We start from the raw sequence: 24,167 nt of genomic DNA, 5'->3' as shown, positions 1-24,167 counted from the left end.
TCCCACCAGAATGCGGTTTTGGACCTTTGAAATAAATAATTTTGAATGATGTAATGATCATAATAATGTACCTTCTTCTGTGTTGAAAAGCTGACCTCAAACACCTCCAGCTGGACATGCTTTTGTTTTTCTTTTATCCTGCAAAAAAGGAGGATTAGATGTTTTAACCAAGGTTAAATGCACTTGATACTAGTTTAACTCATCAAAAACAGAAGACATACCAAAATATGCTGCAGCCTAGATAACCCCTTTAAAGATTTCTTTAAATCTTTTATGTATGTATATGATTTTAATTGATACATAGTACTAGGCAGTTGCTGCATGTTGGCTGTAGTGGGTCCTGTGCTCCTGGCTCAAATACCTGACTGGACACAGATGAACACAAGGGATTTTGAGATCACGGGGAGTGGTGTTTCACCTCTAAACAAATCCACCTTTATTTCTAGATGTTTCTAGATTTACCAAGACTAGAAAAAGATTAAAAGATGCTGCAAACTTTTAACTTCACTAAAAGACATTCCAGTGCAGTTCTCTTAAAAATCTCCAGTTTCAGCATCTTTAACTGTGGCGAAGTGATGTCAGATTAAGGGGGAAAGAAAAGAAGTAATTCCTGATAAAATGTTGTATGATTCTTAGAAGTTATCAGTTACTGGTTTTATCTTCCCTACGGTTTGAATTAAGTATTTTTATTACATTTTGCGTTAGTTTGAAATGCTGTGATGTGGAAAGTAATGCATTTACTTACCAGTACTTCAATAGGAGCTTTTATTTGCTGACTTTCTTTTTAATTAATCTGGTTTAATTTAGTTGGAATTTGATTGATATATAAAAAGGCAGTTTTGACCCACTTTCCCACTGTTCCTTTGTACTGAAGTATTACGAACCGAAAAGCAGCATGTTTATTATATCAAGAAGGATCTAAGAGAGTTGGCTTTTCTGCTGAATAATCTGACAAAAAAGGCAGTGATTACTTAGTTTGATTATATCTGTTATTTAGTAATAAAGTATTGCACAGGAAGATGAGCAAATTTGCATTCATTAACAGTTTCATTAATGACCCTGCATTTCAGGTGGCAGCCTTGTGGTCTTGGATCCTGAGGCATGTTGTGGCCCTTAGTCATGTGATATGGTTGTACTGCACCAACATTTCAGTTTAATAGAGCCTTGGTCAGTGAGGTAGAACTATGCAAACCTCTAGATAATGCTGTCCCAGTTCTCTGAGCAAGTAGGTCTGGGGACAGTGAACGCAGAACAGCTTGAATATTCTCACACTACAGATACTGACGTTGACAGACCTCAGACTGGCATCCTGGAGCACCACTTGCTCTCTAGTCCCAGATGATATTTGTGACAATATCTGAAAATATGAAAATTTGGTGAAGTCTGTAACAATAGTAAAATAATTTATCAGTGTGAGAAGTACATGAGCTTATTTCACAGTTGGATTTCTCCATGGTTGGTTATGACTAAGATAACTAATGACAAATTATAATGTCATGAATAAAACCTGACAGACTGGGCAGAATTGATGGAGACTGTAACCCCACTGAAGTCACTCAGCTGTCTGGAAGATCTGTAATGCCAAATACATGCTCATAGTTTGGGTGGCACGGAAAGACTGTCATAGTTTTGCCAACATGGGCCTCTCAAGTCAGGAACGCTGGAGTCGGTGAATCCCTCTCTCTATTCTGTTGACCTCAGTCAAAGAGCATGGGCATGAGTTAAGACACTGGGCTGTTGTACGTTTGCTTAGTTGTTGTTTTTTTTTTCGTGCCATCCCTTTGACTATTGGGGAAAAAAAAAAGAAACTTCTCAAAGATTAATTTCCCACAATTTTGCTCAGGAGTTAGTGAGAGGTGATGATTTTGTCAATGATGTTCTGATCTGGTGACCAAACAGGTCCTAAATCAGTCTGCAGTTGTGCAAATGGGTCCGTGCCAAAGCATTATTCCCCTAATTATCTCTATTTTACAGGGCTGAAAGTTTCTGCCATTTGCCAGTGCATCAAAATGTGCAGGTTGTTGAAAACGAAATTCACTTTGAAAATTGTTGACCTTCAGCAAAATGTATTGGAAAAACTCTTGTACATACAGGGAACGGCAAAGGATGTGGTGTTATTTTTTTGTGTTAGAGAGATCGCTTCCTGGCAGCGGGCCGGCCACAGTCCATTTGTTTTATCACAGTGTGTGAATATCTAATAATTTTAAGTATACTAAAAGCTTCAGTTTGTGGAATGTTTCAGCAGGAAGGGGTAGAGCTATTTCTGGGTTTAGTGTTTTTGTAGGCTGCGCTGCGTTTACTGCTTTGTAATTGAAAAATAAAGCATTTCTCTTTTTAATTCACCAGTAAAGATTTTATTTTGGCAATAATTTGTTTCTAGAACTGATTTGTTGTTTGTTTGGGTTTTTTTTTTTTAATTCTGGAAAAAAAAAACTTGTTTCTTAATTATATCTTGGTTTTAATAAGCCTATTGCTTAATTATTTTAGGCAAGCTAGACTTGCAGGTAGCTCAGAGCACTCCAAATATGATTCGTTGTAATTAGACAATAGACATTTTCTGATTTATTCCCCAGTCCTATTTTTTCCTGTGTTTGATTTCAGGCTTTGTTAACACTGTTGAGTTTTTCTTTGCTTTTGCATGTTTTTCTGCTTCAAAGTAGATGATGCAATACAAGCCTTTCAAAATATACAGACAGCTAGAAAGTCCAACAGCTCCATAGCTTGCTTGCAACCATAACTGATATATTTTTAACACCTTTTATTGATGTCATTATAATTCCCTATAAAATGTATTAATTGTGTCTGTAACACATTAAAATACCTATAAACCATATGGTAAGATTTAATTAATTATAAATGTTCCATCTGATATAAAGTGCAGCCAAATATGACTTGGGAATTTTCCGACCCCAGTGAATAGCCTCAGGGAGGTGAGCTGTGCTGACGCTGGTGACGCCCACCCTCCGTACCAAGGTGCCTCACACACCTTGGCTCAGCTGCCACTGTGAAAGATTCAAAGATGGTTACTTCCAGCTGTAAACAGATTAAACTCTCTGTTTGTAACTCATTTTCTCCCTCAAATAAGATGCTTTTGGCTGTCATTCTGACAAGGTGACTTGTTATCACTTACAATTTGCATCTGTTAATTCCATTACTGTATCACCTTTGCCCAAAGTAGAAGTATTGCAGCTGCAGTGTTGAGTGTTGCAACAGCTTTTTTTAAGCAAATATAAAATGCAATTCAGAATAATTAAGAAAAACAATTAAATGTTGTGCTTATTTCTGGAGTATGTTTCATTGTCAAGAGCTGTGTGATTTATCAGTGCAGCTGTGGAAGGAATCCAGACTCCTGCTTTCAGACATTTAAGATGCAGTCTCCATGTGGCCTTGAGGATTAGGTGAACTTGCTATTACGGGAAGGGAGCAGCACACCTACAGAGCCGGGACAGACTCCCACCACCATGCTCTGCGGTTAGTGATCGTGGTTTTGGAGGATCAGAGAAGTTAAGGGTGAAGGATAAGGTCACTGAACCCATCAGACTCCAGAGTTCTGTTCTGCTGCCCTTATTTACCAACTTAGTTATTCTCTGAAATACAGATTCAGACAAATTGCTTTAAAAAAATACCATTGTAACATTGTATTATTTATAATATAAATCAGTATAAATAATTAATGACAGTGCAGCTTACTGAAGCATGTAACTTGTATGGGCCAACTTTTATCTCAGCAATGCAATTAAAACTAAGCCAGTCCGTTCATCAGGTGAACCTGGTTCAGTCCTGCCTTCAGTCCTAAAAGTCTTTAGAGCCTTGCCCTGCAGCTGGTGCTGCAATTTCAAGCTTGCGTTATCCTTTATCAGGTTCCGTAGCACATGTGGGGTTTCACACGGAGGATTGCTCGCACTGAGCCGTTGGATACAGCGCCTGAATGCCAGAGGAGCAAGGAACCTGTTTTTTGAAGGGAGTGTCCTGCTTATCCTGTGCTTGGAACGAGTTTTGAGAAGAAAGGCAGTGACCCCAATTCCCACCTAACACAGCAGACTTCTCCATCTACTTCTTGTAATATGTATTTAACTACAGAGAACTGAATCTCAGTTGCGACAAATGATGGAGGTCCGTCGATACTAATTTGCCTCAAGTACGATAAGAAAAAGAGGAGCAGGAATGTGTATTTAATTTTGCACTGAATAAAGAAGCAGGTTTATAATGAAGAACGTGCAAGTGGGAAGGCAAAATCCTCCTGACTCTTCTGAGAAAGAGAAGATGATAGCAATGTTACGTTTCAGGACATTTGCTGCCCCCTCAGCTGGTACTTGCTCTGACAACTGTGTAAGACGCCCAATTAATGGGTTAGAGGATTGCCCGAGTGTTACTGTTGTTTGCTGTTCTGTTGATTCTGTAGTTAGATGTGGGTCTTTGGGGCATTTCCAGAATACCTTGTAGCTAAGGGGCTTGGGGAACCAACAGAACAGCCTCACTGATTCATTTGGTGCCTTTGGAATGGATTGATGGGCTTGGGGATGGAATTAGGCGTATCAGGAAAATGTTGTTCACTTTTTTGTTAATTATTCTGGACATTTTTATATACAGTTAGTCATATAGCTGCTCCAGGTTATTTTAGGGAGGACTTGGTAGAAGGTTCTGCATCTAAGGATATGACAGATGGGAGGACCAGAAATAGGGAAGGAGGGAGCCAGATTAACCTTACCTTTACATCCCTCCCGTGCTGTTGTCTAGGATGTCATCTTTACTTTGGGGATGCTGGTGCTCTTCTGTCTATACCACTAATGCAAGTCTTCTTTTGTCCACATCTTTTATAAGCATCTTTCTGGTTGATTCCATGCTATCCATGCATTAGGCGTGATTCTCACATGTGGAGTTTGTGTGGGGTGGAGGGAATTTTCTTTCCTTCAAGTCCTTCCACAAAGCGTACCTCCACCATGTCTGCAGGTCACTCCTGCTCAGCGTAGGTGATAAACTGGAGTTAATGTGGGATTTCTCTCTCTCATACACACAAACATTGGTTCTACTGGTGTCCAAAATGGTGAGTAACATATGGATGGGTTCAAAATTGTTGCATATTGGCCATGTGTGGCCACAGAATTTTCAAACATCAGGTTGGTAATTGATGCAGTTTGTTATATCTAAAGTAACAGAATAATTATTAAAGGCATTTTTATCTACAAACCAATGCTGCAACTTTTAAAATCTCTTCATAATTTTTTAGAATCATGTTATTAAAGGATGGAGGACTAAGAATAGCCAATGTGACCAAAGCTGATGCTGGAAGCTACACGTGCTTGGCAACGAACCAGTTTGGAACAGCCAGTGGCTCAACAAACTTAATAGTCACAGGTGGGTGAGCTGGAACGGAGGGTCATCTGTGAGGGGATGTAAATTGAATTGCAAACTCTGCAACGATGTGGAGCCTGAGTTTGCTTATTGAAAAAAATACTAAATGTGGTGGAAAGTAAAGAGTGTGAGAAGTGACATACTTAACAATATATAAAGATAAAAGGATATTTGTTACAGATCTTTTATTACTTGTGAGGAAACAGACTGAGGGGTTTTCTCTCTTTGAACAAGATACACCTCCGGTGTGAGGGAGTTCTGAACACTTCCCTCTCTTGCTTATCTAAATAGTAAATAATGCAATTATGCTTTTAAGTTTTTTTTTGTTTGTGGGGGAAGAAAAATCATGGCAATTAAAAATTTTTTGAGGTAATTTTATATTGCAATGCACAGTCTGTTTAGCTCTAAGGAACTATATGCTGTTTGCTTATGGAAAATGATGTGGCAGAAACTCCAGCTACAGGAGCATTCAGGGACTCCACGGGCAGGAAAATAAAGTCTTTCAAAAGCGAATTGTATACATAATTGCTGTTAAAAGGGTTCTTGCCTCTTCCTCTTAAGTCATCCATTCCTAGCTGCTATTTAAGGTACTGGATTAAAAGGACAAGTGGTCTGTGAAGTTTAGCTGAAGGCTGTCTTTTCTCATGATTTTAAAGATTGGAATATCTGAAAGATTTTCCAAACTCAGAATGATCTAATATCCTGCTTTCATTCTAGAATGAAATTTTATTTTTACAGTATTTACAGTACTTGAAATTTTTCTCTATTAGTGTGATTCTGGAATAACAGCTATTCTTAATGACACTATTTTTAATGTTCTATATGATCTATGGACCCAAATACCCAATGCATTCTACCCTGTGTGGTTTTCCTCTAGTTTCCAGATTTTATTAGCTCCTTCTTTCAGTCCCACCCCCTAATCTTCCCAGTGGCTGCCACTACAGCTTCCTGCTCCAAACCATGAGTGTTATTGCTGAGAACCACACGTGCTCTTGAACGGTAATTTCGTTGCTGTGGGTTGCAGTGCTTTTAGCTTTGTGAAGTGTATTGGCCTGTACACAGCAGGTTAAAATCTGCCTTTTCAGTGCTGAGTAGCTCCCACTGGTAAATGTGCAAGGACACAATGCTCCCACAGGAGGGGTCAGGCAGTAGCATTTATAGTCCAGCTGCATAATTTGAAGTGACTGTCGTTAATCAGATCTGAAGAATGTGGTAGAATATTAGTAGCAAGCAAAGCTCAGCAATACAGGAATCCAATAACTGATATCTCTGCTCTCAACAGAGCCAACCAGGATTACTTTGGCACCTTCCAACATGGATGTCACTGTCGGAGAAAGTGTCGTCTTGCCTTGCCAGGTTCAGCACGATCCTATCCTGGACATCAGCTTCACCTGGTACTTCAATGGAACGCTCACCGATTTCAAGAAGGATGCTTCTCACTTCGAGAAGGTTGGAGGGGTAAGTTGCAAACACCTTCTCTTCACTTGCCTTACGCAGCACAGACAGGATTACTTTTTGTCTTTTTTCAATATTAGCATGTTTCTTCTCTTTTGAGCATGCAGAATTTTCTTCTATGTTGGAGGGAAATCATTCACTGAGCTAGCTTGCTGCCTGTAACCTGTTGTACAGACGCTTTGTACTTTAGACCTGAAGTACTTTAAGTTCCTACCTCTGTTTCTACATCTAGCCCTATGTGATTTTCCCCAAGATCACAGGAAACACAGCAATGACAGATTAAGGAACTTGGTGCAGACTTGGTGAGCTTCAGCCTAAATCCGAACAAAAACATCCCATCTTTCCTTCTTTTTCCTGCACTTGTATCCCTAGCATATCCCTCAACATTCTGACTGAGCCTCCCTGGGTGAGAAACCATCTATATCTCATTAAATATTTCCTATGCAGGATGCAGAGATGCTGCTGGGGGCAGGGGGGTGGTGACATTAATGCTTTTTAGAATTTAGCCTTCTAATCAAAACGTGAGAAGTAAAGCATTAAGACAGATGAAGGATGTATCAAGAGAAGGAAATCAATTACAGCAAAAGGCCTTATTACGGTGTGAGCCAAGGCCAAGTGATAACGAAAGAACCAGCTGAGCATCAGCAGGAAACTGGCCAGTATAAGCCTTCATAGTGTTTCCTTTCACATATTCTTGCCAGATCTCCTGCTCTAGGGGAATAGCTGTGGGTTAGACACTACCGCCTGTGAAACTGTGAGATTTCACCACCTAACTTTTTTCTTATTGCCTGTAAAACCTCGAAAGATTTAGCATTTAATCAGTAGGCACCAAACACACAGATTGTTCTGCAGTTTGCAATTAATTAAACACAAGCGCGTGTGGAGATGATGAGATTTCCTTGTAGGAGCCATGAGATATTCATATATCACGTATATTTTCACAGAAATGTTTTGAGAATTACAAACTGACCATCTGTCATGGTGTAATGGGAATGCTCCGATTTCATAGCCCGTTACCTTCCAGTATTGCTACATGGACTTTATTTATTTAGTAGTTATTTCCCCCCAGCTGTACTCTGGTTGTATATACAAATAGTAATACTAGAAAGGAAAGGTTAAAAACTTAGCAAAACCTGAATCTGACAGTTTTACTGGCTCAATTAAGGCTTCATGAGCTTATTAGAATATGCAATATTTTTTCTCACTAAAAATTCCAGCTTTTTCCTAAAACAAACACAGGCATAATTCCAAATCAAAGCCATGTTTAGGTGTCTTTTTTTTTTTTCCTCTGAGAGAAAAAAAAACCAACAACATCAAAAAGTAGTTTTCACAAAAAATTCTCAGTCAGTGCTGAAAAAAAATCCAAGGTGAGTATTGGCTAACTCAGAACTCTGAATCTCGAACATTTTACTTGAAAATTTGTCATAAGGGACAAAATTAGGGGGTTTTAGGGAATACAGACATTTAGGGTTTTGTTTTTTTTTAAACTCTTACTTGTGGAAAGAGGGATTGAAGCTCGTTAATAGAAGACTTTGTAGTTTACCAAGAGATACACAAAAATATTTTATGGGCTTTATGTGACATCAAGGTCAGTGGAATAATTTCATCTGGAGTTTTATGTGGGTCATGGTAAGTAAATAAGACAGCATAAATATGTTCTAAGCCTTGCAATAGTTGGAGTGTATATTTGTTAAATGAAAAATATCTGTGTAAAAATAACTTCAGCTTTCTTGGTCGTAAACATGGCAAAAGGAAAATAACTTTTCCATGGATGGATTTCTCTGTGATGATGTCTTGGAAGTCCCTGTCATGCATGCCTGAGGTCTCCAACATGTAGTAGTTAGTGGGAATGTTATGGGACCACCACCTGGTCTTCCAGATGGTTAGAAAAATACAGGATGTAACACTGTCTTACTGCTCTTTTTTTGTTAGACAGATGATTTATACAACGAGTATGGCAAACCAAGCAGATTCCAACATTTTGAACAGATGATTGCCTCTAAACTGTTTTGGGTATCACCTGCTTATAGAGCCCAGCAATGGCTGAGCTTGTTACGCAGTCAGGAGAAGCAAAAGCAATTCCAGCAGCTGTTCATACTGCATGGAGTACTCTGCTCTTCATTGGGATTCCGTGTAGCACGGAAAAAGGAAGGTGACCTCACCGTCACCTGGCCTTGTCCATGCTGACAAGATTTAATCTGGGTAGGCAAGAAAGTGGATACCTCTGATGGTCTGCAGAGCCGTGGGAGGTGAGGGTGCCTTCTATGGGGTAGCTTTTTGCTGCTGCAGGATGCTGTGTTTTCTCCAGTACTTTGAGATTCTTACCTAAAATATCCACGAATAATTTAAATGCAGTGTTAATATTTTGGTGGGGTTTATTTCAAGTAAAATTACTCTATTTGACAGTCGAGATGTTTTAAATTTAGTTTGCTAAAATAAGTTTGTGTAGAACATGATTTGTTTGTGAGCATGCATTGCTGCTGTTGGTCATTCCCTGAACATCCACTTCCAATCAAGTAGATGGATTTTAGATAGCCTTCCACTCAACTTCTGATGTATTGCAGGCAGTCAGCGCTGAGTTGTCCTGCAAATGCTTTCACAGCAGACCAGGTGTTGTGTTTACACACACATGGAAGGGAATCAGGCAGAATTGTTTTCAGCTTGTGTTGGACAAAGGAGTGATGGTTTCTAATAGCAGACAGGAGGTACATTCCCAGTACCAGCTCACCATGGTGTAGCTTACTTCTCTTGTCAAAGAGGGACACTACCTCGTGTTTATTAGGAAAATGCTTAGTGAACAATTACCACGGAGCAGCTGATGGGTAATAACTTGCTGTCCTGCAGGCTGTGCAAGTTTTGAGCAACTTTATCTTCAACATTTTTGGTTGATTTCCACTTACAAATACAATCTTAATATTAAATTACAAGGCAGTACATTTATGTTTATAAGAACCTTGTATTTCGACAGAGTGCATCAGGAGATTTAATGATTAGAAACATCCAGCTGAAACATAGTGGAAAATACGTGTGTATGGTGAAGACAGAAGTGGATAGCGTAGCATCCGCAGCGGACCTTATCGTACGAGGTAAATTTCAGCTTCAGTTACCATGAGTCATATTTTCTAACTTTTGTGTACTGTAGATTACAGAAACACCTGATACTGTAGATTACAAAACCCAGTTCATCTATGACTTGAATTATATGATGCTGCCTTGCAGTTAGGGAGAAGTTTAGCTCCATTTTTGGATGAAGATTAATTTTTCCCAGAGAAATTAAGAGCTGAAGGATATAATAAATCTTGACTTCACATCTTTTCTTGCTGACACTGATGAGAGGAAACGAGAGTTATTTCGACCCCCTTTGCTGGTGCAGATGAGACAAAACCCAGCATTTCTGCCAGGATGCCCAGAACGAGGGTTTTCCAGAAGGCAGCAGAAAGCTTGCCTGGCTGAATTGCTGCTTGGGGTGCTGAGCAGATGTTGCGCTGAAAAATTGCTACAATGCATTGCACAGTAAAACAGCTGTAGATAACAAATTGGCAGACTACAGAGATGTATTAGTAGATTAAAAGAGGACATTGAGGACTAAAGTGAAAGACATTGGAAAGATAGAGGGATCATGCTGAACAAAAGGTTATTGGAAAAAAAAAACAACAACCAAAACCCCTTTCATCTCTGCTGCAGTTCAGAGTATTTCAGAAATAGATTATATCAGACAAGTTTAGTGAATGCAAACCAATAATTACAAGTGTTCTTATTAATTGTTTTCTTCCTCCCACAGCACTAATAAAATGGGAATCCGTACTGCTCTGTTAGTGAATTCCAGGGTACTGGCTTTACAAAACACCACATATTTTTCAATCTGATTCTAGGCTCACCTGGGCCCCCCGAACACGTGAAAGTGGATGAAATAACCGATACCACAGCTCAGATCTCCTGGCAAGAAGGCACAGATAATCACAGCCCAGTGACCACTTACACCATACAAGCAAGAACACCTTTTTCAGTTGGCTGGCAGCGAGTTACAACAGGTAAACACAATTCTTGTTACAGGCTCTTTTGAAATGTTTGTGACCAGGGACACCATGTTCTTAGTTTCCTTTTTTTCCTTTCTTTTTTGTTTTTAATAGTTCCCGATGTGATCGATGGAAAAACATTCACAACCACAGTAGTGGATTTAAATCCTTGGGTTGAATATGAATTTCGTGTAGTTGCCAGTAACAAAATAGGAGGTGGAGAACCTAGTTTACCCTCAGAAAAAGTAAGAACTGAAGAGGCAGGTTAGTGGGTTCTTCTATTTGTTTTTAATTCAAGAGTCTTGAATATTAACAGAAAAGGAGCATTCATACCCTTGGCTCTTTGCAAACGAGCTTGGAATTGCCTTTAAATATAAAAACCTATAACTAATTTGTTCACGATTTTTTTCCATTTAGCTTTGAGACAGTTTGTGTTGCATTACTGACATCACAGAAGCATAACATCTAAATATATTTAAACTGTATTTAGTATGCCAAAGTCTGTCAGTTCAGGCAGTGCTGCAGTCTGAAGGTGTTAGTAGATGGAAAGAGGTTAATTTTGACAGTTTTGTTTGTTTTTTTTTTTCATTCCTAGTGTTTGATCAGCATACACCTTCCCCATGTAACAAGCATGTGGCTTAGGAGAACACATCACTTAAAACCTCAGGGGTTTACTTGGATTAAGGCCATTGCCCAGTACATCTGCATAAGTTAACCCTGTTAAAAAAAGTGAAGCATGCCTCCAGTTTTTAGAAGTTCATAAGCATTAGCATAGAGGGTTCAGGCTGCGAGCTAGGGAGGTTCTTCCAGCGCTCAGAAAACCATCTGCATGTCCCAGTGATGGAGAACAGCGGGGTGAACGCAGGAGGGGGCTGGGGCTTCCCAGGACGGCCCATGCTGGCGCAAAAGCGTTTACCTTGATTAAGGGTTAGCTTCAGAGCATGAAGGTAACGTTGTGTGATGTCACCTCTTGTATCTACACCACGTAGACAGCTGTATGTTTCCTGTTCACAGCTCCTGACATTCCCCCATCTGAGGTCAGTGGGGGAGGAGGCAGCAGGTCTGAACTGGTCATAACATGGGATGTAAGTTTTCTGGCAAGCAATTTTCTTCAGAGAATGATTGTTTTCATTCAAACTCTTCTTAAAAGATGAATTTCCCTGGCTGCAGCAGCTTCTCATCTAGGATGTATATGTGCTCGGTAACATGCTGTAATGTGAGCTATGCACGTTTGCCTTCCCTCTTTCGCTTTCATGTTTTACTGTGATGGCAATCAATCAGTGGGAAATTTAGTTTGTCTGAAATTGCTTCGGTGCTCAAACAAATGTTAACGCTAAAAAGAGGGTGGGGGACGAGGGAAGGGTATTGCTCAAAGGTTGAGCCAAAGAATTACGTTTTTCAGTGCAAATTTGCAGTTCTTTCTTGCTTTCCTACCATTAACTCTGCGTGTGTGTGCTAGCCAGTACAAACAATCAGATACTACTTTATGTTATGTATCCCCTTTTTAATGAGTTAAAAAAAAAAGTTGACATACTAACATTGACTACTCTGTGTGGTTACCTAATCATAATCACATCAGAGGAGGGTATAAGCAACTGTACAAAGGGCATATTGGATTCTAGAATAGTTAACTAAGCAATTATTAAGTGGTTTTTTTATGAACTATGACTTGTGAAATTGAAAAAGAAAATTGTATTTCCTGAAGAGTGTCTTAAAGCAGTATACTTAGCAGAACACAAGGAATATACCTGAAAGTTGTTCTCTTCTTGAAGTGCAAACCTTAAAACAGGTTCAAAGGAACACATTTTGCTCTGCTCTACCAGAGTTAATTTGCTGATGGAAGGATCCCAAATTAGTATCAGAACCTGGTTACAATCATGTACATCAGTTAGTCTGTTGGTACTTTCTTCCTGCAAAAACATGTCCAGTGCTGTATGCAGCATCACAGACTTGGGTTGTCGCTTTTCTCACAGCCCATCCCTGAAGAATTACAAAATGGAGAAGGCTTTGGCTATGTTGTTGCTTTCCGCCCCTTTGGCACCAGCACATGGATCCAGACTGTGGTCACCTCTCCTGACACACCAAGATATGTCTTCAGGAATGAGAGCATCTTGCCCTTTTCGCCGTATGAAGTCAAAGTGGGTGTCTACAACAATAAAGGAGAAGGGCCATTTAGTTCAGTAACCACAGTTTTTTCAGCTGAAGAAGGTATGTGACTGAGTTATCTCCAGATTGATTGAGTTACCTCCAGATATTAAACATGAGATGTTTCATCAGAGAATATGAACTGCATTTAATAGAAGTGAGATCACTTTGAATACGGACGTGTTTATTTCCACAGTCACCAATGCTGCTGCTCTCTCCTTTATTCATTTCCAATCACAGAGCCCAGCGTAGCACCCTCCGGAGTATCTGCGACAAGTCTCTCGTCCTCAGTCATCGAGGTCTCCTGGACAGCCATTCCCTGGAAAATGAGTAGTGGAAGGTTACTGGGTTACGAGGTAAGCGCATTTAAAATACACTCCTGTGTAGTTAACCCAGCGCATGTTTTACTTCTGCAGGACCCCAGAGGATGTGGAATGTTGTCATTGTTGTTCTTTTCCTGGGGCAATTGGTAGCTGTGGCTTTTGGCACTAGGTCTGGGCCAGTATCGAGTGTTTTGTGAATGGAGGCCAGGCCGCAGGGAGGACGTTCTGCAACACCCCCACTGATGGGCTGCAGGACTCGGGACTTAAAGACGCAAGTGATCTCTCTAGCCCAGTCCTTCTCCCCAGAAATTTTCTAGCTATTCAGAAGACAAGATTCTGTTAAACTGGATTTTTTCATTAAAATATTTTAAAATCAAAGCAAGCAGCTATAGTGTTAGACTCTAGAAATACCTAATTTACTGAAGATTACTGCATATCTTGCTTTCTTCCTGCCCCCCTCACCAAAAAGAAGGATATTTTCCTCTAAGTATCTTTGAAAATGAAGAACACAGAATGAAATTGTGTTTTGCTTCCTGTGCTTATAGTCATGTGTCTGTCTTAACAGTATTTTGAAAATGACATGTTTTTTCAGAATTACATTTACTTCCAAAGAAACTATTTTGTAAGATACAGTTCTCTGAGTTTAACTTGTTTACTTTTTAGATGAAGTAATGGTTTTCCTCTTGTCATTTTTTAATTCAAGCAAGATCTAATATTTCAGTTTCCTTTTTCCCACAGTCACGCTAAAAAGAGCAGCAAGCGTGGAAAGCAGATGGAGAAGAATTTTTTTTTTTACCTAGTAAACATATTTTTGAAACTTTAATGTATTTCTGCCTTTTTCAGCTGAGAAAAAAATGCACTTAAAGGAGTCAAATGCAATGCTGTGGGTGAACAGTCCATTCCATGGGAGATTTTAAATGCTTTTGTTCTATATCTACTAGGTTAGGTACTGGAATAATGGTGGAAAAGAAGAATCTTCAAACAGAGTAAAAGCTGCAGGGAATGAGACATCAATAAGAATAACAGGTTTGAAGAGCAACTTGGTATACTACACAGCCGTCCGTGCCTACAACAGTGCTGGAGCAGGTCCCTTCAGTGCCACAGTAAATGCTACCACAAAAAAGACACGTAAGTATCTTGAATTTAAAGTGGGGAGAGACATAATGGTGTGTTAGCACTTGCAGGGAAATGAAAAATAGGCGCATTACTGGGAATCACAATACGCATAAATGACCTAAATTTTCATACAGACTAGAGGAGTTACACAATTAAATTGAGCATAGATCTTCCAGTTTCTACCCTCTGCTACTTGAGCAGGATGAGTAAGTAAAACTCCACTGTGCCAGTGGAGCTGAAGTAAGATACATAATTTCCATATAGAACCTTTATTAGTCTTGTAGTGACTGGAAGACTCTTAAAAGAAAAATATCTGTTATTTGAAAGGAAGAAAACAGCTACTTGTTGAATTTTTCAGGGTTTTATAACATATTTATAAGTTCTCTAGGGCATGGCTTTTGAAATGCAATAATGGTCATATAATCCATGCAAAACAATCCTTCATGTCCATTATTTCCCCTTGAACAAATTACACAAGAGGCCACTTCACTATTAAAAGGAGAAATTAAGCTGGAGAACAGATTGTCAAAGGCTGCACTAATTTTTCTACAAATGGAAATATTTTTAGTATGCTCTTGCGTTGTAATACAACTCAGAAGCAGGGTCATCAGTCTTGAAGTATTTCTGTCAGACTCACAAGAATGTACAATTAAATCTGTCTGAAAGGTCAAATTCCCTGGAACAGTCATTAACATCATTCTACCAAAAGTAGTCGTGCCATCAATATTAGAAAATAAGCTAGTTTATCAGAAATTATTGTATGCAGAAACAAGTGTCACTCTCCATCACTGAGGACTAAACCAGCTCAGATTAACATACTTGCTGGAGTTTAAATGTATTATATGCATAGTTACCATGAGCTGGCTGAAGTAATTCACTGCCTGTAGCCCATACCTGACGTGTGATGACAAGTTCTCTCTAATAAATCACCTTTGTGGCTACTGGCTGCTCACTAGAGGTTGTGCCAGCCTGGTCAGCTCCATGATTTTTCAGTCCTTCTTTTAGTGACCACCTGCCTTTGGGATGTGTGAACGAGAACTGGACAAGCATCTGATCCCACTGATGTGATCAGGATCAGGCCCTTAGCCAAGATCACTGCTAGTTGAAATAATTAAAAAGAAAAATCAGTTGCACTATGTCCAGGTATCTTGGTGGTGAATAAAGAGAGCAAAACCACTACAACACAGTATAATAAAGGATTTTGCTAGCTACTAGTTGAATTAACTAAGACGGCTCATTCTCTGTACTGTTGCACTAGAAACTGATTTTTCATGCAAATGTGTGAATTTTGATCAATCCCAGTTTCTACCTTAACTTGAATATCTGTGATTGATGTGTTTTTCGCTGTGAAGGCTGTCCATGGACACTGCATTTACATTCACCACGACCTACAAGATAAGTCTTAGTAACTATTAACCGTATCAAGAAGCACAAATACTTAACTTCAATTGGCAGTATATGTCAAGATTGAAAATTCAGTGTTTGTCTTCGACCATTAAAGTACCTTTGCTTTTCTATTTGAAATAAATATTCATGTTCCTAGCCCAAAATAACAAGTGTAGTTTTGTTTTATAAAATATTGTTATACAAAATGGCAGTTAACTGGTGAGGACTTGCCTAAGTTTATAAGGGAAGATGTTACAATTATTTCATATTTAGAAGGTCTTAAAATACAACAGAATGTTCTGTCCATCGGTTTTCATTCAGAGAAATACGAGTGTGTATGACCAGCTGTAGGCATCTGAGGAGTCTCGAAGAAATCCATGTAGCTTATTTGCATGCTTAGCACTGGACATGTACTTACATGACGTGGTTGTTCAGGATCTGACCTGTTAAAATTAAGTTCAGTTCTGCAGTTCTGAGCACTGAAGATTATTGGAGATTTTTGGTATCTGAAGTGAATTGGAGCCTTCTGAATCACTTCCATAAGTCAAGTGATTTTTTTTTTATATATAACTACTCTTTATTTTTTCAGATGTCATATTAATATTTTGTTGTGGATTTAAAAGAATGACTCATTTCTTTTGAAAGTCAGCTTTAATATCTCAGTGTGAAAACTATTCATACATGCTGTAATACTTCATTCTCAGGAGTAAAACAATCTCCTCTTACACTTACAAAAAGTGGCTGTTAGTGCATCAGGTTAAATCCCATTTAGTATATAGAAGGCAGCAAATACTGCAAAGAAAGTATCTGTGAGTAGTTGTTTGACTTTAGAATAATTCTTTTAAGTCTTGGTGTTACATTTTTGTAGCTACCTTGTGTTAAGAAGTATAATCAGGTGGGTTTTGATCTGACTGCCCATGGAAAGAAGGTAGGGAGCTACCTGTGTGAAAGAGTTTTAAAATAAAAGAGGGGAAAAAAAGGAAAAAAAAAACCCATAAGCACATGCATAGGAGTGTTTAAAACCACTGTCAGTGTTTAATACTGGAACCTTCAGCATCAAAGCGTAGCGCAGTCCACCTGAGCAGCAGTTGCCTCCACTAGGTGACAGCAACAGTAAATTGTTTTCCTTAACACCTTTAGAAAAGATTTTAATCGTTGATTGTGTCGCTGCATGACCCATTTTCTGGGAAGCCAACTTGAGGCATCTTAAGAGGTTTGTACTTACCTTCGCCTTCCCTGAAAGCCTGGCAGTTTCAAGATGTATTAAAACGTACAGGCAAAAGCACGCTGCTCCTTTTGAAAGGAACAGTTCGGATTGTTAATGAACAAAAAAACCCCAGTAGATTTCCTTGGCCGAAGCCCACTATTGTTCCGACTGCAGATACTGCAATGGTACTGTCTGTGGTACAAAATCATGCCTTGGGTTAAAAGCAGAACAAAAAAAAAAAAAATCTGTTAAATATTTTCACATTACAAACATGTAAATCAGCATAGTGTGTAGATTTGAATATTCACAAAGACTAAATTCATCTAACAAATAATCTATTGTCAAGTGTTTGCTTATTCTTGGCAATACACTAAAACCAGAAATTGTCTGTTCCCGTCACTGGTTTCATTAGCGTTTGTTCTAATGGATCACCCATGTCCTAAGACATATGCTTTTGTCTGGCTGTATTTAATGAAGGACCATCAACAGATAATGCAACTTCAGAAATAACATTTATGTGCCATTCTATTTTTCCTTCCTTCTGTTTTTCCAATTTAGTCTCTGAACCATAAAGTGTACAAGCGACGAGGCTGCATTTGAGTTGCTTTTGCATCCGACGTGTAACGACAGTCAATTACCTGAACTATTATTTCCTACTGTAGAATAAATCACTAATGCCAATTAAATTAAAGTCACGCTTTTATTTTGTATTCGAAGCCCCCAGTCAACCGCCAGGAAACGTCCTGTGGAATGTCACCGACTCCAGAGTAATCCTCAGCTGGGAGGAAGTCAGAGCTATGGAGAACGAGTCCGAGGTGACTGGGTATAAGGTAAATGAAAACAGACCAGAAAAGTATCTGAGCACAATCCACAGTTTGCTTTTTCTTGTCTATTTGCAAGGCAGTAAGTTCAGAGGATGCACAATCCCACATCTAAACCATTTCCATAGTGTCTCCTTTTTATAGACTTAAATCATGCTCTAACAACGTCTCATAAACCGTGCTCCTTTTACCATTAGTGGGACACTAAATGCCTTCTCCTCCTCGTGCAAACAAAGCCAGGAGCTGCAGGTATTGCTGCCAGCTCTTGGGATCCCACTAACCCAGATGTGTAACACTTGGATGTTATAACATGTGTAACACTTACTTACCACATGATAAATATATAACACCCAAATGCATAACATATAATCCAAGATTTAGCTGATGGGTATAGTTTCCATTGCTGGCCAGCTATATTTATTAGCACCACATATATCAAACTGATGTTCTTAAACCTTTTTCTTCTTACCTACTGTGGGACATGCTCATTGTCTTGCTAGAAATTACATTGCTACATCTACTCTAGATCTGATCAGCGCACAAATGTCCAGGTATTTAAATATGTCATATATCTTGTGTATGTTTAAGAGAATAGGTGACAGTGTTCTTGATGAGCTGTGTACAGCTGGATCCCACCATGATATATTCCTGCATAAAAGATTTATGCTGAAGATCTGACTGTACAGTGTTCTGAGTTGTATTGGCAAGAAATACATGTTTACAGCTTAGATAAGCCACCTGGTTTCATAGACAGGAGCTGACCTAAAAATTTACCACGTAGAGTTTCAAACGGCATACTCTGTCTCACAACAATTTCAGGTTCCCCAATGGATAACAAACATTGCCAAGAACACAAAGATAAGCTGAATTTTGATAATGCTGGTTAATTTTACTGAGGTAAAGCACTTAGGGGCTTTTTTATCCCCGAAGGCAGTTAACTACAGTTGGTTTGCCAGGAAGAGAAGAGCCAACAAAGGACACTGAAAACACGAGAGCAGCCGTAGCGTGGTCGCCGTGGAAGTGAGCCATATGGTTGTGTCCCTCTGAGAGTGTTTTACAGCCAGGCACGGCATTAGGGAGCGTGTCTCCAGGGTAGCAGCGTGTGTTTAATTCCAGTGGCTTTGCATTTTTTTTCCCCATTACATCATTATTGCCCTTATTTTGGGGGAGCTGAGATTGCTGGGTTTTGCAGTGGGAAACTCCCAAGCTTACCTGCTTGTCAGGTCTGTGAAACTCCGCCAAGTGAATGCGTTGGATCCATGTATTTTTTAAACTCACCAGGACACACCTCTCTCGGTGCCTAGCCTCACCACTGGCACTAGGGACTCATCAAGCCTTCAGGACAGAAGAGAGGCTGATGTTGCTCTTAAATCCCTCCTCTTGATGACCGTTAGCAGCGGGCTGTGATGTTCAAGTGTAGCTCCCGGTCTGTAAAACACAGGACACCCAACACAGTTGAGTTTCATGACAGAATAATCACTCAGCACTTGCAGAATGTCTTCCAACAGTCTGTAATGTCAATTAGTTCTCTCCTTCCCAAACCACATATTGGCATAAGAAGCTGATCTAGATAACGACAGATTCCAGATGGTGGGATAATTTATAGAACAATACATTACTAAGATACCTAACAGAATGTATTATTCATTTGTTATCATTATACATTTATTCCAGCTTTAATCTAAAATGGCACAAAGAGCTTCATTGATGTTACCTTCTTCCTTTAAATGTAATTCTGCCCTATAGTGTTAACCAAAAAATCAGATCTTTTCTCTCATCACGTCTCTCTAAAGACTGAAACCTCATTTCCAAGAAACAGAAGCACAAACTGCTGTTGTGCAGGTCCTCGTGGAAGGAATGAGGCCCTACAGCTGTGCGCTTGTGTTGCAGGTTTTGTACAGGACCAGCAGCCAGACCAACACGAACGTGCTGAACACAGACAAGACAACGGCTGAACTTGTGCTCCAGGTTAACGAAGATTACATTATAGAAGTAAAAGCAACAACTGATGGTGGAGACGGCACGAGCAGTGATCAGATCCTGATTCCCAGACTAGCTAGTAGGTTGAAGCTGAATCATTATGATTTTGTCACGTGCTTATGTAGGGTCCCCAGCCAATATCAGAACCTCCTTTGTACCAGCCACGGTACAGAGACATGTCCCTGCCCTACTGCAGTGAATCATTACTGGATTCGCAGTTGTCACAGCTCGGCTTCGCAGGAATTGAGTCCTTATTGATGAGGAGGAAAAAAAAGCATTAATGCTTGTATGTTGCATGGTAATAAGGTAATAAAAAGAAAAGCAATTAACAGTCTTCATGCCCTTATGCATGACAAACTTCATTCTGTTGAACTGGTAAATTACCATGTAAATTGGTATTAAAAAGATTAGATTGTTTTACTTTCCTCCTTTTTTTTATTATTACCTTGAAAGTAAAAACCATTCGTAAAGCGTCAGCATTTTGCGATACATTTCTGTAGCTTAAAAACATTTAGTGTATTTTTGTAAATTTTAATTGCTTGTCAGGAATAAAAAATTTACAGTAATTTCTGCTTGGCATCTAGGAAGAGTAATAATTTGTCAGAGCAGATAGTTATGCTTTCATTTAATCCTGACCTTTTTCATTTGTCACAGGTATGGATGCAAGAGGTTCTGGTCCATCAGTCTTGAATATCTTCAGTGTATCCAGCTTCTTACCAACAATATTTTCCTTGACTCTTAATTCAGTGTTGTGATGATACATTTTCATTTGCTGGGGAAAAAAAAAATGAATCAGTTACTTCAGAAAAGTGCTTTTTTTAAAACAACTGCAGTGGTTAATGCATGTTTTTTCTTCTATCCTGACGTGTTTTTAAATTCTTTATATTTCACTGTAGGTTGAAGTAAAAATATCCTGTAAAGTTTAGCAAATCCTTTACAAAGGAATCTAAAATGCCTTAATACTTGAACCAAAGGAGTTTACATATTACATACTTCAGATACAATGGAAGAGAGAGGGAGAGCAATGGCACTGTGATCAGAGCTGCAAGGCAGAGCTTAGCTCAGTGAGAAACTCCACTTTTGCATTCTGCATTGTTACGATAATGTCCCTCTACATCCAAAAGATGAAATCGGATGATAACACGTTGACCAAGCAGCCGTTCTTAAGACAGTCTCATAAGCCAGTAGGTTTGGATCACTTTTTTTACTGCCCTTTATAGGAGTTGGTTCTAAGCAAGAAATCAAAGCCTGGAGTGAAGTCCCAGCCTGGATGTTTGTTTTGCACAGTCCGCGTTGGGGTGTCCAAGAGGGAGGGCTTCCACTACTGCTCTTAAGAAATGATTCCCCAGACGTGTTTCAAAGACGACTCTGTTTATGGCAGCATACATTTATGTACCTTTTCAAGCACCTAACCTTCCTCTCCATCAACAGACTTCAAAGTTAATTTCCTTATATTCCCACCTTCTATTTCTTAACCAGGTTCTTTATTCATAACCAAGTTCTCCCACCTTCAGGATCATTTTTATTGCCCTTCTCTGAACTCCTGTCAGTTTTTTTCACTAACAAAAGTGCCCAGTTGAAATGCAGTTGCACCATGGCCTTATGAAAAGGGACTACCACCACCTCCCTACCTTGTGATGTTTCCAAATATGCAGCCCCAAATTATCTTGCTTTTTTGTCTATCGCACTGCACTGTAAACTCATCCTTAATTCAGTGTTACATTCGTAACTCGCCTTCCTGCTGCTCTTTAACCAATTCAAAACTATTTTACCTGGTCTGGCACCCTAATGCACCCCATTAATGTCATCTGATTATGGTAAGTTTATGGCAATACTATAGGTTATAATAAAAAAATTACATAAAGACACTTCAGGCTTGCTATTATGGAGAAATCTATGCTTTCATTCATAGCAATATATTAAAGATACATTAAACCTGGTACATTTGACTTCTACAGTTGTGAGTTTAGTGAAATCACCCTTTTAGTCACCTAGAGAGCTGCCCACATCCCTAGTAGAGCACATGTTCATGTGACATAAAGCCTATCCTTTTAAAGAGATTGATTTTTTTTTTAATCTCACAGTATTATTACAACATACAGAAATACAAAGGGAGAGAACCAGGATTAATGAAATTAATGTAGGAAAAAATACCTTGATGTGCATTCAAATAGCAAATTACCTTATTAGTCTCGCATCCAGATAAAAATATGTGCTAACTGTTGAAGTAAGCAAGATCTGTATATACTGTACATATATAGTTATAAATGGCTAGTTGCTTTTGAATGTGGCTAACCAGTGATGTTTTCAGACACTTGCAAATGGGGGGGCGGGTGGGAGATGGAAAAAGAGGTGTTACTAGTAATTATATAGTTATGTTTCATGCAACAAAGGGTGACTCTTTCTATTCTTGTTTCACAAAATTCTAGTCCATGTTCCTGTATTGCCATTTTCACACTATTTCGTTGTATTATTTAATTTCTAGTTCTATATCTCCATGAGATATGTACCAAGTACCTTGTTTCATATTGAAAAGTGAAATTTATCCTTAAACTTCCAGTTGTGTGTGTATCCTATGGTTATCTGTATGCATTTTTTTCTATTATTCTAATAAAATATTTATTACATTGAGGGACACTGGATTATTTCAGAGTAGTATTGCTTGTCCATATTATATGTTTGCACACAATGGGGATTTACTGCATCTGAAAAGCCTTGTCTACGTTCTTCATAACATTTCAGGGCAGGAGGGAGAAGAAGAGGAGTAAGGACCTAAATACCTCCCGGTGTTGCTCCGGAGGAGTGCAACACGTGTGGGGCAGGGGCAGGGACCCAAGGCTCAGCTCGAGCTGCTGAGCTCTACCTCTGCCCACAGGTTTGCAGCACGACGGACAAAAAGCCACCTCTCTTTCCCTGTCTTGGTTTCCCATCTGTCCAATTAGGCTGTTCCCCCTCCTCTGAAATGAGAAGAAATAAAGTAATTATAGAATCACAGACTGGTTTGGGTTGGAAGGGACCTTAAAGACCATCTAGTTCCAACCCCCCTGCCACGGGCAGGGACACCTTCCACTAGACCAGGTTGCTCAAAGCCTCGTCCAACCTGGCCTTAAATATTGAAGAAGAGTTAGTTCTTTATAACAACTTATTTAGCATATGACTGTTTGGCATTAAAGCGCACGGCCTGTTCTCCCCTGCGAATTGCCTGTTCCTTACGTGCTGCAGCTTCCCATAAAGCCAGAGACTTTCTAGCACTAAAACCTTCTCACTGGCAACACGGGCAAAACAGAACTATATATTATTTTAAGCTTTTAAATTATGGCTTCTACCTGTGTAACAGAGAGTTGATCCAGAAGCTGCAATAAGGGTTAAGACTAGGCCCAACACGTTTCCAAGTGGCAAGGCTGTCAGGTTTTCCCTTTCAGGTGGCTGTAGGTGGACACCTGCCTTGTGCTATATTTCCCCCAATGCTCAGATTAGTCTTCCTTTAAACTGGCCTCTTGTTTGTTCCTCATCTCATGTTAATTCAGTTAATGTTTTGCAGTAATAAAACTTACTTGATTCTCCAGGGAGAGTTGGAAAAATAAGTCGTTACTGGGAAGGAATAGGAGGAGAAGATGAAGAGCCAGTAAGGGATAAGGTGAGCGGTCCCTGGGCCAGCTTACCTCTCACAGGCTTTTCCAGAGCAGCTGCTGTGACCAAGTTTAGCAACTCAGTCCTGGGGAGGGGAAAAAAAAAGAAAGAAAAAAAATCAATGATAATCAAAAATGTGAATAATATCACTTGTGTGACTGGAACTGCGGATGGTGGGGAAGGTATTTCTGCCATTTCACTTGTACCTGCACCAAAAATAGCCAGCACTTATCACTTACAATTGCTATTATTTGAAATCCAGTAGGAAAGAATAGCAGGCTTGAGTCACAGCTTGTGGGAAAACACTATTGTGTATTCAATACCCTGTCCAAAAATGTAGCTGTATTCCTCCGAGCTGTTCAGGGACGCTGATGGCGACCAAAGTGCAAAGGCAAGAGCTGGGCAGAGCAGAGAAGGAGCAGGGGGGAGCGGGGAGGGCGAAGCCCCGGAGGGACGAGCTGGGCCTTTCGCCGGCTCCTTCCGCATTTAGGGTGAGCGGTGGGTGCTGCGAGGTATAAGAATTTTAAAAACCTTTTTCTTTGGACAGTTTACTCTATCAGATGTGTTGCAAACATGCAGGATCCTCTATGAATACAAAGTAAGTTAAAAACTAATATCACTTTAGCCATAAGAAATATTGGAGATCTCCATTTTCTACTTAATTTGTCTTTCACCAGTGGAATGCAGACGTGGGCAGTGCCTGTCAGGTTATATATGTTACAGCTTAATAACAGGC

General features: G+C 39.5%; 1 protein-coding gene across 1 annotated transcript in view; it reads left to right on the top strand.

Annotated features, from left to right (window-relative positions):
• CNTN3 (contactin 3) overlaps positions 1-20,556 on the top strand; it is a 63,223-nt gene extending 42,667 nt beyond the window's left edge. The window contains exons 9-20 of the mRNA XM_068408347.1: positions 5,228-5,355; positions 6,635-6,810; positions 9,776-9,893; positions 10,680-10,838; positions 10,938-11,087; positions 11,838-11,908; positions 12,797-13,031; positions 13,209-13,324; positions 14,233-14,419; positions 17,718-17,830; positions 19,712-19,880; positions 20,456-20,556. Of these exons, the coding sequence (XP_068264448.1) occupies positions 5,228-5,355; positions 6,635-6,810; positions 9,776-9,893; positions 10,680-10,838; positions 10,938-11,087; positions 11,838-11,908; positions 12,797-13,031; positions 13,209-13,324; positions 14,233-14,419; positions 17,718-17,830; positions 19,712-19,880; positions 20,456-20,556 (1,723 nt within the window). The remainder of the gene's footprint in view (positions 1-5,227; positions 5,356-6,634; positions 6,811-9,775; positions 9,894-10,679; positions 10,839-10,937; positions 11,088-11,837; positions 11,909-12,796; positions 13,032-13,208; positions 13,325-14,232; positions 14,420-17,717; positions 17,831-19,711; positions 19,881-20,455) is intronic.
• The last annotated feature ends 3,611 nt before the right edge of the window (positions 20,557-24,167 follow it).

Source organism: Nyctibius grandis, chromosome 10 (assembly GCF_013368605.1).
Source record: "Nyctibius grandis isolate bNycGra1 chromosome 10, bNycGra1.pri, whole genome shotgun sequence".
Taxonomy (NCBI): Eukaryota; Metazoa; Chordata; class Aves; order Nyctibiiformes; family Nyctibiidae; genus Nyctibius; species Nyctibius grandis.
This window is presented reverse-complemented; position numbering and strand designations above follow the sequence as displayed.